The sequence below is a fragment of the Crocuta crocuta genome, unplaced genomic scaffold, assembly GCF_008692635.1.
Source record: "Crocuta crocuta isolate KB4526 unplaced genomic scaffold, BGI_CrCroc_1.0 scaffold132, whole genome shotgun sequence".
Lineage (NCBI taxonomy): Eukaryota > Metazoa > Chordata > Mammalia > Carnivora > Hyaenidae > Crocuta > Crocuta crocuta.
The window spans coordinates 5,422,938-5,438,015 of record NW_027528611.1 but is presented as its reverse complement, the minus strand read 5'-3'; the positions used below and the strand labels follow the sequence as shown (position 1 = coordinate 5,438,015).

The 15,078-nt window shown below is 39.7% G+C and overlaps 1 protein-coding gene across 5 annotated transcripts; it reads right to left on the bottom strand.

Annotated features, from left to right (window-relative positions):
• Positions 1-684: 684 nt before the first annotated feature.
• LOC144223995 (HLA class II histocompatibility antigen, DO beta chain-like) lies at positions 685-14,859 on the bottom strand. 5 transcript variants are annotated; one of them, XM_077754810.1, is made up of 6 exons: positions 14,719-14,859; positions 11,243-11,512; positions 10,460-10,781; positions 9,918-10,028; positions 9,632-9,663; positions 685-698 (listed from the first exon to the last, which is right to left on the bottom strand). In XM_077754810.1, the coding sequence occupies exons 1-5, from the start codon at positions 14,843-14,845 to the stop codon at positions 9,636-9,638; spliced, it is 858 nt and encodes a 285-aa protein (XP_077610936.1). In that variant the 5' UTR covers positions 14,846-14,859; the 3' UTR covers positions 685-698; positions 9,632-9,635. The 5 variants fall into 5 exon arrangements, with proteins under 5 accessions (XP_077610936.1, XP_077610935.1, XP_077610933.1 ...); XM_077754809.1 differs by lacking the exon at positions 685-698 and adding an exon at positions 6,729-9,458; XM_077754807.1 differs by lacking the exon at positions 685-698 and adding an exon at positions 6,729-9,458 and having other exon boundaries at positions 10,500-10,781.
• Between the last annotated feature and the right edge of the window lie 219 nt (positions 14,860-15,078).

The window sequence follows — 15,078 nt, the reverse complement described above, 5'->3', positions numbered from 1 at the left end:
GACAAGCAAACTCTTTCATTGACTATATTTCAAAAGTCATGCTCCAAATTAAGGGCAAAACACTTAACAGCTGAGGCAGGTAAGAGTAGTGTTCCTACAGGCTGCTTTTAGGCAAAGAGGCTTGAACAATGGGATGCAGAATGGGCCTACAGCAACCACCTAGGGGAATACAAACAGGCCAGTCAGGTGACTCACCTCTAAATATCCATAAGCCCTAAATGACCAGTTGGGCTTCTTACAACTAGGCACAGTAACCAAAACAGGGAGAATTCCATACATCGCCATACCTCCTCATCTTCCCCTTAAAAACAGNCAAAAAAAAAAACAGCCCTACCCACTGCGTCATCGAGGGCAGCTCTCCTCTGTGGTCCCGCCCACCACTCCCCTGCGGTGTATTCCACCCCCACTGCCTCTTGGCAGACTCCTCTCCTCTGCGTCCTGCCCATTGCTCCCTTGCGATGATATGTAGTCAATAAATTACCATCTGCTTTGTTCTGCCCCAGGTGAATTCTTTCACCTACCATGCCTTTGGCTTCCACATTTGGAGAGCCCCTCTTCAATGGAGAGCCACCCCATTTAGACACCACCAAGTAATCCATGCTGCTGCTTACCACCCAAATAGAACATAAAGGACACAGGAGACTTATATAACCAAACTGATGTAATTGGGACCCAGGCTCCAGGAGTGCCAAACAGAGCTGCTGACAAAATCCAAAGACAGAGAGAGGAGTTGGTGGTGAAACAAGAAAAGAATTTAGTTCAATGAGGCCAACACAGGAAGACAGCACACTAGCATCTCAAAGACAGTCTCCAAAGTGGAGACAATACTTCCAGGTTTATATGAAGTTTATAAAGTCATATAAATCTTCTCTGCCTGATATCAATATTGATTATATAGTGAGAGTAATGAAAACTGTGTGATACTGCCAGGGGTACACACACATAGATCAATACAACAGAATAAAGAACCCAGAAACAGACCCATGCAACATGCTTAATTGATTTTTGAACAAAGGTGCAAAAGCAATTCAATAAAGGAAAGTAGCCTTTTATACAAATGGTGCTAGAGCAGCTAGACAATGACAGGCAAAAAAAAGTATCACATGTTAAATAAAAATGAACTTGCAGTGGCTGGGTGGCTCAGTCTGCTGAGCATTGAACATTGACTCAGGTCATGATCTTGCAGTTCATGAGTTTGAGCCCTGTGTTGGGCTTTGTGCTGACAGCTCAGAGCCTGGAGCCTGCTTCAGATTCGTGTCTCCCTCTCTCTCTCCTCCCTCACTCGTGCTCTGTCTATGTCTATCTCTCAAAATAAACAAAACATTTTAAAAATTTTTATATGAACTTAAAGTGGATCGCAGACTAATTTGTAAAATGTAAAACCATAAAGATTTTAGGGAAAAGTCTTCAGGGTCTAGGGCTAAGCAAAAAGTTATACCAGACACCAGAAGCATGAGTCATAAAAGGAAAAATTATAACTTGGATTTCATCAAAATTATACCCTTTTTCTATACAAAAGACCCTCTTAAAATAATGAAAATACAAGACACAAACTGGGAGAAAATATTTGCAAATCACATTACTGATGAAGGACTAGATATATGTATATTTAGATATATGTAAAGAATTCTCAAAATTCAATGGTAAAAAAAACAAACAATACAAGCATAAGGTAGTCAAAAGACGTAACATGACATTTCACCAAAGAGGAGATACAGATGCCAAATAAAGGTATGGAAAGATATGCAACATCATCAGCCATCAGAGAAATGCAAATTAAAACCACAGTGAGATATCACTACACATCTATCAGAAGGACTAAAATAAAAAATAAGGACAGGGGCACCTGGGTGGCTCAGCTGGTTAAGCATCTGACTTTGGCTCAGGTCATGATCTCACAGTTAGTGACTTGGAACCCTGTGTTGGGCTCTGCTGACAGCTCAGAGCCTGGACCCTGCTTCAGACTCTGTGTCTCTCTCTCTCTCTCTCTGTCCCTCACCCTCTCTCTCAAAAATAAACATTAAAATTTTTAAGAAAAATAAATAAATAAATAAATAAATAATAAAAATAGGGGCGCCTGGGTGGCTCAGTCNAAATAAAAAGTGAGTAAAATACCAATACCGAAAACAAGGTTGCAGAAAAATAGGATCATTCATCCATTGCTGGTGAAACTGTAATGTGGGAAATCCGCTCTGGAGGGCAGTTTGGCAGTTTCTTTAAAACTGTGCAACCCAGGGGCGTCTGGGTGGCTCAGTCGGTTGAGCGTCGACTTTGGCTCAGGTCATGGTCTCACAGTTCGTAGGTTCGAGCCCCGCATCGGGCTCTGTGCTGACAGCTCAGAGCCTGGAGCCTGTTTCAGATTCTGTGTCTCCCTCTCTCTCTGATCCTCCCCTGCTCATGCTGTCTCTCTCTCTCAAAAATAAATAAAATATAAAAACAAAACAAAACAAAACAAAAAAACTGTGCAACCCAGCAGTTACACTCCTGAGCATGTATCCCAGAGAAATAAAGATCTGTGTTCACACAAAAACCTATACATGAATGTTTATAGCAGCTTTATTCACAATAGTCAAAAACTGGAAACAAACTTTGGCACATGCATAGCAAGTAATACTACCCAGCAATAAAAACAAACTAACTAAAGATACACGAAACAACCTGGATGAACCTACAGGGAATTATGTTGGGGAAAAAAAATCCAATCCCAAAAAACTATATAGGGCATGGTTCTATTTATATAACATTTTTGGAATGACAAAATTATAGAAATGAAATGGATTGACGGGTCCAAGAGTTAAAGAAGGAGTGAAAAGGGAAGCAGGTGTGGCTGTTAAAAGGCAAAATGAGGGACATTGTGGTGATGGAAATGGACTGTTCCTGCACTAAATCAAGGTCACTGTTCAGACTGTGACAATTTACTATCATTTACAAGAAGTTATCTTTAGGGGAAATTGGATAAAGGATACATTGAGATCTCTCTATTATTTCTTATAAGTACATCTTATACAATTATAGCAAAATGAAATTTAATTGTCAAAAACATATTAACATTTCAAAAAACTAGGTGATAAGGTACATCCATGCACCTCTAAATACAAGTTGGTGGGGCACAATATACTAATAGTCACAAGATCTTCTTGTAATAAATGTCTGTGGCAGAGAATGTTGGGGGGAAGCACCCAAGCACTTGACATGGCTGAGAATATGAAAACCCCAAACAGTCAACAGATATTCATCAAAAACTACAGCACAGCAGTACAAGGGCAGCAGATGAAACTAGGCGGGGCCTGCCCAGTCCCACAGCAGCAGTTGAACAAAGTTCCCAGGTAAGGTTAGAGGAGGATGGAGCATTCTCACCCCTAAGAATTGTCTAAACTGACCATCAAGGAAGTTTTCCAAGGCAGGGCCTTACGCTGAGGAAAACACTGCAAGTAGTGGAATCAAAATTGAGCCAGGCAGAAATAAAGAAGAAAAAGAAGCTCAACATGAGGGATGAAAACAGAGTCTGGAACTTTCCCCAGCAAGCTGCCATATGTTTTAGCATTATGCAAAAACAACAGAAGAAAGAGCTCTGTGGAGTGGGCAAACATCCTGAAGTATGCTCCCTCCTAAAACCCAAGGAGATTAATTCCATATAAAAAGAACCACAGAAAAGGACTGAAGGTGTACCTTTTACAAAGTTAGTATAAATGTGAAGAGAATAAAATCCTTACAGACAATCAAAGCACATCAGAAAAATCATGCTACCAAAAATTCTAAGCTACAATCTATTTCAAAACAAACTAAACATCATTAAGAAAGTATTAAAAGATATGAAATAACAACATAAATCATACTTAGAAAATTTCAACATAGAAAATCATTATAAGCTGTACTAAATACTGCTTCAATAGCAATCATACAACATATAAGTGTAACAAAATAACATACGTATACCTTAAATTTATAAAATATAACATGGCAAATTTATCAAATAAGAAAATAATAATAATTTTTTAAAATTTTAGAAATATTGGGGAGCCTGGGTGTCTCAATCAGTTAAGCATCCGACTTCTGCTCAGGTCACAATCTCGAGGTTTGTGAGTTCGAGCTCTGCATTGGGCTCTGTGCTGACAGCTCAGAGCCTGGAGCCTGCTTCAGATTCTGTGTCTCCCTCTCTCTCTCTGCCCCTCCCCTGCTCCTGCTCTGTCTCTCCTAAAAATAAATAAGCATTAAAAATTTTTTTAATTTTAGAAATATGGTTACAGTACTCAAGAGATAACATGAAATAAAATCCACTTCAGAAATGAAGACTAATCTAGAAAGAAAAGAAAAACAAATAGACACAATAATGAAAGCCTCAACAGAAAGAAGTTAAAAAGAACATTTTTAAAAGAAAAAAGAAATGAGAGAGAATTCAAAAGAAAATGACAAATACTGAAGATACGGAAAAAGGAAAAAATCTAATATGTAAGTGATGGAATTTCTTAAAAAGGAAAACAAAAGAAAATACTAAAATATATAACTCAATAAAACATTCCAAAGATTAAAAAAAAAAGTTGAACCACATATTGAAAGACTATATGGCTTATTTGAGAAACTTATCCAGATGACCAAAAACCAAGATATATCCTAATAAAATTTTTGGACATTAAAGAAAAAGAAAATGCTACTTAGGCATCTCAGCAAAAACAATAACTGACTTAATAATTAGATTATCATCAGACTTTTGGTAGCAATGTTATGTGAAAATGAAGTAACATTATTAAGGTATCCAAGAGCAGAAAATAAAACAAAGGTTTTTATAACCAACAAAACTGAATGGAAGTCTATTAAATATAAAGACTTCCCTGAGCTCTTCTTAGCAAGTGACTAGGGAAAGAGCTTCAAACAATCACAATGATTATATCAGTAGTCCATCATTTTTGGTATCATGGCCCCTTTGCATTCTTAAGAATTACTGAGAACTCCAAAGAGCTTTAGTTTATATAGGTTATGTCAAGCGATATTAATCACTTTAGAAATTAAAACTGAAAAACTTTTAATATTTCTTTGTTGAAAGAACAGTGATAAACCCATTATATATTAATATAAATAACATTTATAAAAAGTAGCTATATTTTCTAGCACAAAAATATGGTGAGAGAAAATGAATTATTTTACATTAAAGGAATCTTTTTAATATCTCACTCAGGAATGATTCACTTGGTCATGTATTCTTCTACATTCAATCTGTAATATGTTATTTTAGTTAAAATGCATAAAGAAAATGTGGCCTCACTCAGATATGTAGTGGGAAAGAGGGGAAGAATTTTAATAACCTTTCAGCTATTGTGTATTCTTCTTTGATAAGATATTACAACTCAACAAATGGTAAATCTTTACAAATCAGTTGTAATGTGGAATCTGAAATCTTATCAGTGGTCTTTTCATGTTATGTTATGTTAAAATTCATTGGTCTACCTTGCACTTTGAGTGGACCTTCTATTAATGATAATTTTGCAGTATTACACATTGATCATTTGGAACGGGGTTCACATGGTTATGTGGATCTCCAAAATTTTGACACAGTTCACTAAACAATACGAAAAATCATATTTGGTAATATCACCATCAATCTCATCCAAAAATCTTTATTTTTTTTAATGTTTTTTATTTATTTCTAGGAGAGAGAGTGAGACAGCGTGAGCATGGGAGGGTCAGAGAGAGAGGGAGTCACAGACTGAAACAGGCTCCAGGCTCTGAGCTGGCAGTCAGCACAGAGCCCGACGCGGGGCTCGAACCCACGAACCGCGAGATCATGACCCAAGCGAAAGTGGACGCTTAACCGACTAAGCCACCCAGGCGCCCCCAAAAATCTTTATTATGGGGAAGCTCTGGCAAACACAAGTTTTCCAAAATTTTTATTTCCTCTGGAAAATCAAATTTTCACTGTCAATATCCTTTTATTTGAAATGGAATTTCTCTTTTATTTATTTTTGAAAAAATGTCTACCAAATACCTAAGGCCAAATAACCATAATGTGTCTGTCAGTCATTTTTTCAAGAAAAATGACAGACCATTAGAAAAAGAAGAGGTGGCTAGTTTCACCTACAACTCAAGCAATTACACAGTGCTTTTCCATAAAGTAAATGCCTTTCCATGACTTTGCAGGAGAAATGCTAGTTTGTCACACTATATATTAAAAAGGTGCCTACTTGATATTCAAGAGTTGGTAAAAACTAATGATTAATTATTGCTTCATCAAGGCTATATTTAAGTGAAACTGGCATTTTTGAGAATTTTTCACTGCAAGTGCATGGCAATCAAGAATATCATGACTACTTAAGCAGAGAAGGACAAATACCATATGTTTGCATGTATAGGAAGATTAGAAGAAACTTAACAGAGGACCATGGGGGAGAAGAAGGGGGGAAATAGTGCGAGAGAGGGAGAGAGGCAAACCATGAGAGACTCTTGAATGCTGAGAACAAACTGAGGACTGATGGGGGTGGGGGGAAGGGGGGGGATGGGCATGGAGGAGGGCACTGTGGGGATGAGCACTGGGTGTTATATGAAAACCAACTTGACAATAAACTATTTGGAAAAAAAAAAAGAATATCATGACTACTTATATACAGGGTTTTTTTTTAGATGTTAACTGAATTTATTGTGATCACTTTCCAATACATACAAATATTCAATCATTACATTGTACACCTGCAACAATGCAACGTGATGTCAGTTACACATTAACAACATCAGCAACAACAGCGGTGATGATGATGAGGGACAGTTCATTCACAACACTGGCGCAGGTCTTAGTCACAAGTATCACGGGCCCAGATGTGAATTGCAGGCATTCTCTAAAGCACCAAAAGTTTTACCCACTGTAGGTTTTGCATCATCAATACAAATACAGTGAAAACAGTTAATAAGGTCTTATTATTATTATTATAAAAATAGTTTTGACCTTTCAGACTTCCCAAAAGGGTCTCAAGGACCTCCAGGAGTCCATCGACCACAACAGGAGTACCACTGCGCTTGAAGGACACTGACATAAGGAATAGTAGTCATCATGAAACATGTTATCACTCACAGAACTGAGACTAAAAAGGGAGTGGGTATCCTCTGTAATGGCATATGATCCATAATATAAAAATATAGGACAACTATAAAAAGAAAAGATGAGGAGAAGAACAGAGGCAAAAGGTATATTAACTGTTTTCAGTGATAATGTTGGTGGTTGTAGTATATCATTATCCTCAGACTGCTGTGTGTGTTCATTCAGGAAAAGCAAATGAGTACAGGTGGATAATCTAATTGTATGCCTCCTCGAGTGTTTGAAAACCAGAACTCTTGATGTGGAAGAAAGGAGACACAACTGTAATATAGAAGAGATTAATTTTTTATTTGTCTATACATAAACTCTGTGCTTCTATAAATATGAACATTGCATATAAAAATTTATATTTCCACCAAAAAGTCTTGATATAATGATGAATTCCTAACTCCAGATTATGGTCTTAGTGACATTTCCCACTAAAATAAGCCGGGGCTTTCTAAAACAATAGCTGATTGCAGGTCTGAGCAGGAAACATACAGAATAAACCTGGAACATCTTTGCATACAGATAACAAAGAAATGATCAAAAGACTTATGTCAAAAGGACTCCAGAGCAACTTGAAGACTTTTCCATGCACCTAAGATATGATTGAACTCATGGCTAAAAACTGCCATGAGTTAAAATCCCTCAAATACATTTAAATCCTTAAATTTATAATGTTACAAAAAATAAAGGTAAAAAGTAAAACCTAATTGCCCATCTTTGGAAAATAGTAGGAAACAAATTCATTAACCTGAAAATTAATGAAGTGAAAGAGATAAAACACTGATCCTTTCTTTCCACTGTATCACTGGGCAACCCACCAGGAAATGAAGAGAAGTGTCTCTTTACAGAAGCAATAAAGCATATAAATGAAGAAGGAATGATAGAATTAGGTCATCCCCATTCTACAATCTATAACTCCCAGTGAATTCAAGGGCCTCAGCAATGAGCACCAAAGGTGACTGCATCATTAAAAGAGACAAAATGGACAGTTTGTGCCTCATGGTAAAAAAAAACACACACCTCCACCTACAGACTCACCAAGAAATTAAACCTGTCTATCCAGCCTCTGCATCCATTTGCCAACTTGCAGGAAACACAGAGCACAGCAGGGCATGCCAAACGACACCACGTGCATGCAATCAGTAAAATCTAGACTATGGAAAACTCTGTAGGTCAAATGGCTCAGGCTTTTCAACATATTAATCATAAGGGGGCAAGGAGGATGGAGAGAAATAGTAAAGTATGAGACATAAAAGACAACTAAGTTGGGGCACATGGGTGGCTCAGTCAGTTGAGTGTCCAACTTCAGCTCAGGTCCCAATTCATGAGAGTTCGAGCCCCATGTTGGACTCTGCGTTGACAGCTCAGAGCCTGGAGACTGCTTTGGATTCTGTGTCTACTTCTCTCTCAATCTCTCTCTCTCTCTCTCTGTCCCCCCACCTCCTTCCCCTGCTTGTGCTCTCTCTCTCTCAAAAATAAATAAATAAACATTTTAAAAAATATTTAAACAGTGATTACTCTAACAGAATGTAATTACTTTTTTCTAAAGTTTATTTCCTTTGAGAGAGAAAGAGAGAGAGAGAGAGAGAGAGAGAGAGCGTGCACAAGCGGGGGAGGGGCAGAGAGAGGGAGAGAGCAGGCTCTGCACTGTCAGCACAGAGCCCAAGGTAGGGCCCAGTCTCAGGAACGATGAGATCATGACCCAAGCCAAAATCAAGAGTGGGACGCTTAACCAACTGAGCCCCCCAGGCCTCCCAGAATATAATTATTTTTGAGAGGAGGGAGAAGAGGTTGCTTGGCATAAAGTACATGGAGACTCCTGCCCTTCCTGGTAAAGTTCTATTTCTTGACCTGAGTGGTGATGACAGGAGTTTTGCCTTAAATAATTAATTCTACATTTTGTGTGGTTATCTGTATCTCAGTTTTATTTTACAATATAAAGGTCATAAAACAGTGAAAAGGAAATTGTGCCTCTAGCATTTGTCTTCTGGAAACAGTGGAGAGCGCAGTTGGAAAGAGGAAGACATGCAGATAACTCACAAGGTTAGGGCTGGACCATAGGAGGTACAAAGGTTAGGGCTGGTGGGAGTCAGCTTTGGGGGGAATTTCTGCATTTCTGCACACTGTCCTTGGAAATGGGGACTAATGGAACATGCAAGGAGGAGGAAGAAGGACAGAAGCATGAGAGATGATCTCAGAACACAGAACTCTAGAATCAGGTCAGTTCTCCTCCAAGGACTCATTAGAAGTAACTCCAGAACACAGACCTCATGAGAGTGTTTCACTCAATCATTTGGACTCAAGTCATTCAGTGCTATTTCAGTCTCCAGGGCAAGAAGCTCCGATTGGGACCTTAGCACGGCTCTGGTGAGGGAACTGCTCTTGAGACCTGCAGGAGCAGTGACCCAAGTTGCAGGAGGGACTCCACCCTCCCATTTCAGAAACTCAGCACCCAGACCACCCAGCCAGAGCCACCCTCACACCCTACCCTCAAGACCTCTCCCTCTGGCCGAAGCACTGGGACAACAATTGGCCACCCAAAGAAAAGGAAGAAGACATTACCTCATCAGCAGACAACTGAGTCTTCACATATCCTGGAATGAGAGGAAAGAAATAGAATGCCCCCAGTTAGGACCAAATGTTGTGATGATCCTGAAGGGTAGGGGATGAATTGAACTATCAGAACTCCAGTTCTGCTGACCCTCTGAGATGTTTCTGGCTTCAGAAAGGACTATCCTGGTGATCGCTGAGAAGCACAATCACCTTTCCTTGCCTCGTATCTTTGAAGTTAAGGGAAGTGGGAGAAGCTATGGGGCAGGTGGCAGGGGACTCCAAAGAAGCTCATTACCTTTCTGAGCCCTGAGGCAGATGACAGTCCCCACCAAAAGGAAGATCAGCCCAAGCAGGAAAGCTGCAATTCCACTTAGCATCTTTCTCCAAGAATATGCAGACTGAGCTCCTATGGGAAACAGGTCTTAAAATTAGTAAAAAGCTCCCAATGTTTGGTGGGAGCCTTCCTGAAATCCCAGAGCCCATACTGGACACCAAATCAAATGCTATCTAGAGAAGAAATACATTTAGAAATGGTTGTTTGAAGCCAAGGTTTGCACCCATGAAGTTTCTGCTTCTGAATCTTGCAGCCTGTAAGAATGCCCTCTAAAATACTAAGACAAAGTATTAGAGGATACTAGATCCCAAAGTTGGAAATAAGTGATGAGGTGATTAGATCTCTTTATTTCTTGGCAAATAATAGATATCTGTCATGTCTTCTCCCACCCTAACCCAAGGACCTCAAATTCCATGACTCCTCAGATCAGGGGAAAGAAGAATGAGTATTGGGATCAATATGAATGCAGAGGTAACACAGGCTGTGGGCTGAGTCAACATCACCCTGTGTCTGGCCCAGAGAGCACAAGAAGCTGATTCTCACTCCACTCCACAGAAATAGGGCTCAGCAGGCTGGGATGATTAACAAGGCAGGTGTAGACATCTCCAAGTTCAGGAGTCATTTCCAGCATCACCATTGTCTGAAAGGTCCAGTCTCCATTACTGATAAGGCCAGTGGACATCACCCCCACTCTCTCCTGCTGCCCATTCCGGAACCATCTGATCTTGATGTCCCCTGGATAGAAACCTGTCACAGAGCAAAGCAGCATATTGTGGTGCTGCAGGGATGGGGTCTTCTCTGGATACACCGTCACCTCTGGTTGCACTGGGAAGGGAGAGAAAAATGAGACATTATGAAGGAAAACCACTATGCCAGGACAGGGGTTCCTTGAAAGACAATCTCTGACCCTAATCTTCTCACATCATCCAAGTGAAAAATGGAAATGTGGGGAAATCTCTGCCCCCAAGACTCAGAAACTGGGTATGTCAATGCCCCAAGGATGAGTTGCCTTGTCAGATACTCCCACAATTACCCCCTCTATTTGAGAGCCCACTAGTCTTTAAAGTCTCTGAGAATTTGCGGGGGTCTGGGATCAAGACCATAGTGACCTGGCCTGTGAGAATAATGAATGAATCACAACTGGGGCCAGAACATATACAGACTCCCCTTCTTACAAGTCATTTATCCTGAAGTAGGAAATTGCCCATCATAAGGAAGTAGTGCCCATGATCATGTTCACATGTAGGAGATTCCTGAACCCCACCAGACCTCACCTTTCATCTCACCTTTTCTCCCCACCGTGAAAGGTGCACCCAGCTTGTAGTTATGCCTGCAGAGTGTATCCACAGAAGCTCTAATCCTCTCTAATATATCTGGCCGATTGTTCCACAGCTCAGCATCAGGCTTCCCCAGCTCTGTCAATGCCACAAACATTCCCACATCACTGTCGAAATGTGCATACTCTTCCAAGTTAAAAATGAATCTCACCACAAACTGCACCTTCTCTGTCCCATTGGTGAAGTAACAGTCAGCCTTTGCCTGAATCACAAAATCTTCTGGAAAATTTAAAAAAAAAAAAAAAGACTATAAACCTACCCTCACTTTTAGGAACCCATTCGTGGTAAATTATGCCAGACCATATGTATTTGACAGGAGGCTACTTCAAAGTAGCCTCTTCTCCCCTAGGTCCCACCCTGGTTCTTTTTAGCAAAGACACATCCATCATGGAAAGCAGCCTGAGACCCATCCTACAGGGCCAGCCACACAGAAGACGTGTAATCCAAAAAAGGCAAGCCAAAAGGAGAGTCCCAAGAGACATAAACATTCATTCCATAAATATTCGTTGACCATTTGTGTTTTGCTGTCACTGTGCTTGGTTTCTCCAAGCCAAGCTTTCAGAAGCCCAAGATTTTAACTCCCTTTGTTATCAAGTCAAAAAGATCCATCCCCATATGGAATAATTCAACAGTACTCTTGCCCATAACAGGTTCATTCTATACATTCATTCTGGAGCAGAGTGAAGGAGTGATGGAGGTGGGGAAAGAAATGCAGACTCCATACACGTTTGATGTGAAACTAACTCCCCTTCCACTTTTCACTCACTATGGGTTTTCTCCAAGAATTTCCGTTTGGACCTTTCCCCTTGCACTTTTACTTAGACTTCACCCCTCTGTTGGCTCTAATAAGGTAATGATTTCATTACCTTTGTTAGTGTTAAGTAAAATAATACTAATCCATGGCTCGAAGATTAATACTGCCATCAGCATCATTGGCACTATACCTACCATACCAGTAATTACAACAACATGGTGACAGAAAATATATAGTTAGCTTAAACCCTCTTTGGCAATTTTTACATGAAGTACTGCCATTAAAGGTGTAATAAAAAATCTAATTCCATGGTCCATTATGATTTTCTACTTTCAGAGCACCTTACTAATATTGATAGTGATTAGCTTGAGCTACATATTGTTTGATATAATGTCTACTCTGCTCTTCTTTAATGTAATTTAACATTCAAAAATTATGTAATCTGTCCTCATAGGTAAGAAAAAGTATAATTCTTATTTGCTGAACACACAGTGTGCTATGGTCTGAGTGTTTATGCCCCTCCCACCAAATTCTTCTGTTGATATCCTAACTCCCAACGGTGATATTATTAGTAGGATGTGCCTTTGGGGGGTGTTTGGGTCATGAGGGTGGAGCGCTCTCTCATGAATGGGATTAGCCTTATAATGGGGGCTCCAGAGAGATCACAAGCCCCTTCCACCACGTGAGAACACAAGAAGAAGGTGCCAGCTATGAACTAGAAAGAGAGTTTTCATCAGAACACACCCATACTGAGGTGTCTGGGTGGCTCAGTCGGTGAAGTGTCCGACTTTGGCACATGATCTCATGGTTTGTGAGTTCAAACCCTCAGTCGGGCTCTGTGCTGGCAGCTCAGAGCCTGGAGCCTGTTTTGGATTCTGTGTCTCCCTCTCTCTTCCCCTCTCCTGTTCACCTCTCTGTCTCTCTCTCAAAAATAAGTAAACATTAAAAAATTAAAAACCAATCAATCAATCAATAAGAACACAGCCATACTGACACCTTGATCTTAGACTCTCTGGCCTCCAGAACTGTGAGAAATAAATTTCTGTTGTTTATAAGTCACCCAGGCTGTGGTATTTTGCTACAGTCATCAGAATGGACTAAGATACAATGATAAGACACAATGGACTAAGACACTTCATAGATTTGAAGATCTGAAAAATCTTGAACAACAAACTGGTAAATGGTCCTGGGTTATGTTTCAGTCGATTTGAGTTCTAGTTCTGTATCTGGTAGTTTTACATAGAACCACTTACACTCCCTGACCTGTTTTCCGCTGATAACAACACTGAAGTAGATCTCAAAAGCATAGTGTTAAGAAAGAAAAGAAACAGAATGTGATTCAACACACAATGACATTTATTAAGATTTTAAAATACACATGAAAAACAATGCTAAATATTCTTAAAGGCCATCTCATAGTTAAAGACACATTAGAATGATTCTCTAAGGAAAGGTGGGTGTGGAAATGGAGACGAGGGACCAGGAGGGACTCCTTGCACCGACAAATGATAACAAAGTGCTGTGAATTCATTGGGTAAGATTAATGTGATTCTGTGCACCTGACAACAATAGTTATAAGAGGAAATTCAAATGGGTTAATAATGCAGGTTGGCCAAAAAAGTCCTCCCTGAAGAAATGGGATGAGTTAAGGCTTGAAAGATAATAGTTACTGATCTGAATTGTAAATTTGCTCTCATTTCTCAACTCCTCCTCTGCAAGCTACTGAGCTGAGTGCTTAGCATAAGGATGACAGCATCCTTCCTGGGTCAGCCATACTCATCTCTTAGTAGCTAGAGTCAGCTCTAACCTCCAATGCTCTTCCTTCTTATGGTTTAAATCAGAAAAAAAACTATTTTTTAGTCAGATTTGTGTCAGATTAAAGATCTGCACTGATTTTTTTTTTCATCTGTGTTGCTTAATGGACATCATAAACTCAGAGAAGTTTCTATTCTCAAAGAACAAAGATCTTCCACCTACCCCACCCTCCCAAGTCTGTTCCTCTTTTATATCTAATGAAACTTTGACATTCAAACAAGTTCTGTTTTTAGTGCATTACATCCTGTTTTCTGCTGATAACTATGTTTTCAAGGTGCAATATTGCCTCATGTTTGTACAGCCTATCTTCTCAGCTAGAAAAATAAAAGCAATAAATACATGTACTTAGTAGCCTGAGGATAGTCTGAGGAGGATAATGAATTCAACTTCTCTTATTTCTCAGAACTGCGTTAATAAATGCCAAAAGAAGAAAGCTTTGTTTCCAATTTCATTTGTCCATGTGTATCCCAATTGGATAAATATAAAAACAGTCACAATCATCAGAGCAAACTCCTGCCTCAACAAATGGCAGCTATTCTCAGACTGCCTCCAGTTTATATAGTTCTTGAGATGGACATTGATACAATAAGAGCCCTAGGCAAGAAAAAATGTTTCCCTTCTTCCTGTTACCCTACTCCTTGAATCTGCAACCCTGGCACAGGAAGTTCCTTTTCCCAGAAGTCCACTGTGTGTTGTAAAGAGAGGAGGCTTATTTTTCTTCCAAAGGGAAGAATATTTTGAAGCCAGAAGCCAGTTCCAGGCTGGTCTGCAGCCTGTACCCACAGGGAAGGGCATTCCTCCCTCATGCCAATTCTTGTATACATACCTGAAAAAAAAATGTTTGCTCTGTTCTTACCTGGAGAGTCTCTGCCTTGAGTCATGGAGGAATCCAGCCTACTTATACTCACTAGCAGAGCCACCATCCAAAGAACCCACCCAGAACCCATTCTGAAAGAAAAAAATAAATGAGACAGTAAAGTCATCAGCTTCTTCAGAATGGGGCTTACCCCCACAAAACTCAGTCAAAAAAGTAGTTATTAAGAGTATGAATACCTTCCTGGCCACCTCATGGTTGGAGACTCTTCACATTAATAACCAATCACAGTAGAAGAGTTTTACATCATTAGATGCTGGGTAGACTACTTCCATACCACTCAAGAATTGGTTACCTTCTTAATAACAGACAGTAGTTTAAGGTAAACAATTTTTTAATAGT

Bases quoted from the DNA above. Each gene is read 5' to 3' on its own strand.
- LOC144223995 (XM_077754806.1), bottom strand. From the start codon at position 14,845: ATGACTTTACTGTCTCATTTATTTTTTTCTTTCAGAATGGGTTCTGGG. The intron at 11,513-14,718 runs GTAAGAACAGAG...TAAATTTTCCAG, and splicing joins TCAAGGCAGAGACTCTCCAG to AAGATTTTGTGATTCAGGCA. The intron at 10,782-11,242 runs GTGAGATGAAAG...CTCCCTTCCCAG, and splicing joins TTTCACGGTGGGGAGAAAAG to TGCAACCAGAGGTGACGGTG.